The 3,919-nt window shown below is 36.2% G+C and overlaps 1 protein-coding gene across 1 annotated transcript; it reads left to right on the plus strand.

Annotated features, from left to right (window-relative positions):
* Positions 1-3,443: 3,443 nt before the first annotated feature.
* On the plus strand, positions 3,444-3,919 carry LOC118757112 (serine/threonine-protein phosphatase 2B catalytic subunit 3-like; the record flags this gene model as incomplete). The annotated part of the gene is given in 1 exon segment (XM_036491851.1): positions 3,444-3,919. A coding segment is annotated over 1 exon segment (353 nt), but the record flags the coding sequence as incomplete, so codon positions are not given.

The following is a 3,919-nucleotide window of genomic DNA, read 5'->3' on the forward strand; positions in this document are numbered from 1 at the left end:
TTTCACTTTTATATGATTTTAAAATGTTGGCAAACTTCAAAAAAAAAATCATGGCCGACAAATTGAGAGAACGGTTCTACCTTGCTATGTTTTTATCATGGTGATGACCGTTAAGCCTCAGATGGGTTTTAACATCAGAAAGTCGTTTTTGTGTAAACTGCAGATAGGAACCCAGGGGTTGCTTTTTAAATTTTTCGTCATATCTTCAGCATTTGCAGTCGCATCTTAAAATGTGATATACAGATATTCTTGTTTTGTTTTTTTTTTTTGTTCCAAACTTCATTGACCACAAGTACCCCACCAGATCTCTGCTCCTACCACTCTAATGTCTGTAAATTAAAGTTCGCGAAAAATCATTAAACTTTTGCTAAGGTAGTATTTCCTTGAGAAGAAATTTCGCTTTTTTGCCGAACGTAGGGGTCGCCTTTAGCAATTTTTCTCCATATCTGCGGCATTTACATTACAGTAAACTAAAACTCACCAAAAAGCATTAAACTTTAGTTAAAGAGTAATTTGATTATTCCAGTGGTACTATTTTTAACCAGTTTTATCGCCGAATGTCACCGAGTAGTGGAAAAAGGTCCGACCAAAAAAATAAAATTTTGTTGTTTCGAAATCGCCTTGCAAAAATACTTTAGACTCAGGGAAGTACGGCGAACTATTTTTGTTTGCTTGTAAGGTGGTACGGTCTAATGTACTTCTAACAATAGTGGTGGCCAGAAAGTAGCAGACAAAAATATAAATTCAAATTTTTTAAAATTATGCAGTAAAAATAATGAAAAAAGAAAAAACACACAAGTTTGTTTTGCAAGAAAAAAACAATACCTAAAAGTTTCTCGCTATACTGGTATGTAAATATATGTATGCGTCAAAAACAACAGCGAACCACATGTCGTTGAAGTAATATGGGCACCTGTATATGGATGTGTGTATGCATGTGCTATGAAAACATATGTAAATATATACATACATTGTACTTATTATAGGCAATTGTAAATTTCTTCGCATATGTACATTAGGGTGGTCCTTAAAAAATCAAATGAAAGCTTTTTTCAGGTTCACCCCCTCAATCGGTAATACCACGGTCACAGATATCACATATAATTTTTGGTCCCGATAGCAGTGGGTTAAGACGTCTTCATAGGGTAATCTGAGCTTTGACCCCTATGCGACAACGCGTTAACAGACTTCAATCGGGACCAAAACTTATTTTGCTTCCCACATTTAAGGACCACCCTAATGCACATATGTGGCGTGTATGTATGTAGATATGCATGTGTTTTTGTGTTAAATCTGCGGCAGCAAATTGTTCATACATTACGTTGCAAATTAATTGAAATAATTTACTTGAGCTTGAGCAAATGAATATGCAAGACTCGTTTCATTCGCTTTCCTCACCAGCTCTTCGTATCTTCGCATTTAATAGCGGATACTACGAATTTTAAAGAGGGATTTATGGGATTAAAATACAATCGCTTGTGACACCATGCCAGTGGCCATTGAAAACATATATGTATGTAGTAGTATGCCACTTTCACAATGCATTGGCAACCAATTAATTAAAGAATTACAACAATGCACTCACTCGTATGAATGTGTGCACTATGCGCTACGCGCGAACTCGCCTAATTGCATGCGAATTTATCAAACAAATAAATACTTAAAATTTTTTTCTTTAAATTATTTACATATATGTATGTGCATAACATATTTATATGTAGATATGTAGATAAGTTTATTAGTGTTGCTTGTAACATTTAAAACGCCAAACAGGTCTATTCTGAGCTGGTAACATTACCTTTGTAATCGGTAAATAAAGTGTCTGTAAATTTTTAAACCCTTTTCGCATTCTGTGCACTCTTGTAATCGGTAAATTTTGTTACCATCTCATAAGCTGGTAAACAAAATATTGCCCCGTGAAATATGCAATAGAAGAATTTCCACAGATCTTTATAGCTGAATTGCTGAATATTTTGAGTGCAAAGTACATACATAGTTAGAATCGCAGTGACAAGAAGTGATAACATTTTTATACCCGAGCGCACTTGTGCACAAGGGTATTATAACTTTGTTCACTTAACGGTTGTTTTTTTAAATATATGTAATTAGCCAACACTGTTCAGTTTTCTTTTCTGGATAAATTTCGAAAAAAAAAAAATTTCTCTAAGTGTGGATTGTATATAGAAAAACAATTTCTCAGTTTACCCAGGTTGGCGATTTTAAGCGTTTTTTTTGAGTTGAAGTTGGTAGTCACAGAAAAGCTTTTAAAACAATTAAAATTGATTTGAATGCAAATATTTATAGCATCAAAAGGTCTTTCTGGGGATTTTAGGGAACGCGGAATCTTAATTTTCAATTTATTTTTTCCAAAAACGGCCGATTCGGGTGCGCTACGATTAAAAAAATATGTAAGGAATAGGGTATTCACGATCCGGCGCATACTGTTTAGCATGGTGCATAGATAGCATAAATAGCGTGATTGGCTAATTTTGTTGTTGTTTGAACACATGAAACAACAACAGTCATGCTATTTATGTTATCTATGCACCATGCTAGACAGTATGCACCGGATTGAGAATACCCCTAATGTTTCTTCATGTTTTTTTTTTGTTTTTTTGCACAAAAGCGCACCCAGCGGTCGGTTTTGTGTATATGATATGTTTAAATATGAGTGTCAAACGAAGGAGACTTCGCTTTAGTTTGCAAATACTTTCCATTAGGGTTGCGAAGTCATTATTTGTGAAGGTCTGCACCGTTCCTTCGAATTTAAAAAATGAAATGTTATATTAAAAAGCTTGGTCTGTTATCGGTACAGCGGATTTGAAATTAGAGAAACCGAGCCATGCGAGACTTCTCTTCACTCAGAAACAGCTGGACGGATTTGGATGAAATTTGGCACACTGACTAACATTGGGAATATTTTTTCACTTCAGACGCGAGTGGAATCTTAGTATTACAGCGAACAAAAAAAAATAATACCTATGTATTCAAAAAGGTCAAACCGGTTATAGTTTTAGCGAGACAGCGACATATGAGCCGCATGTATTTAGTATATTCGTATATTTATGTACATACTTATGACCTATGTATATTTATAAATGTATTATTTATGAATTAAAACAGTATTTATTTTTCAAATGGCGTGTATGAACATATGTATGTACATACATGCATCCTCAGCTGGCATAACTTTACAAGAACGCGAATTACGGGCGTAGGATGAACAGAGATTTTTTATTCAAGCACCAAAGAAATATTTGGTAATGCTGTAATGGTTCATACAATTAATTAATTGTCTGCATTGTTTGATGCCAAATTTTGTATGAAAGAATAATTAATTTATTTCAACATGTACTTTTACCCAACATATTTAAATATGTACAAACATATGATTGAAATATGACAAATAAAACTATATTCTATTCTTGTATGTATTCTTGCAGGCAACTGTTGCATTACCACTGCTAGCGACGGCCAAAAGTAGCCGCACCGCAGACAGTCTCTAGCAAATCGCTCGCAAATCTACAGCACAAAACCAAAGCCAATCGAGAAAGCAAGCAAACAGCATGTCTTCGGTTACACAGCATACGGGCAATCAGCCGGTGGCGCAGCAAAATGGTAAACAACAGCCAACGGCTGGTAGCGCTGTCACCGCCACCAACAATAACACACATGAAAAAGTGGGCGGCAACAATGGAGCAGCGGGCAATGGTGCCGGCGGTGCAAACTCGAATACGGAATCCTCCCAACAAAGCCCCACCAAAAAGACAAGTCTATCGACTAAGGAGCGCGTCATTGACAGCGTCCCCTTTCCGCCGAGCCGCAAGCTAACAGCGGCCGATGTATTTGACGCACGCACTGGCAAGCCACACCATGACGTACTTAAGCAGCACTTCATACTTGAGGGACGCATCGAAGA

This window comes from Rhagoletis pomonella, unplaced genomic scaffold (genome assembly GCF_013731165.1).
Source record: "Rhagoletis pomonella isolate Grant_MI unplaced genomic scaffold, Rhpom_1.0 Rhpom_scaffold_14460, whole genome shotgun sequence".
NCBI classification, from domain to species: Eukaryota; Metazoa; Arthropoda; class Insecta; order Diptera; family Tephritidae; genus Rhagoletis; species Rhagoletis pomonella.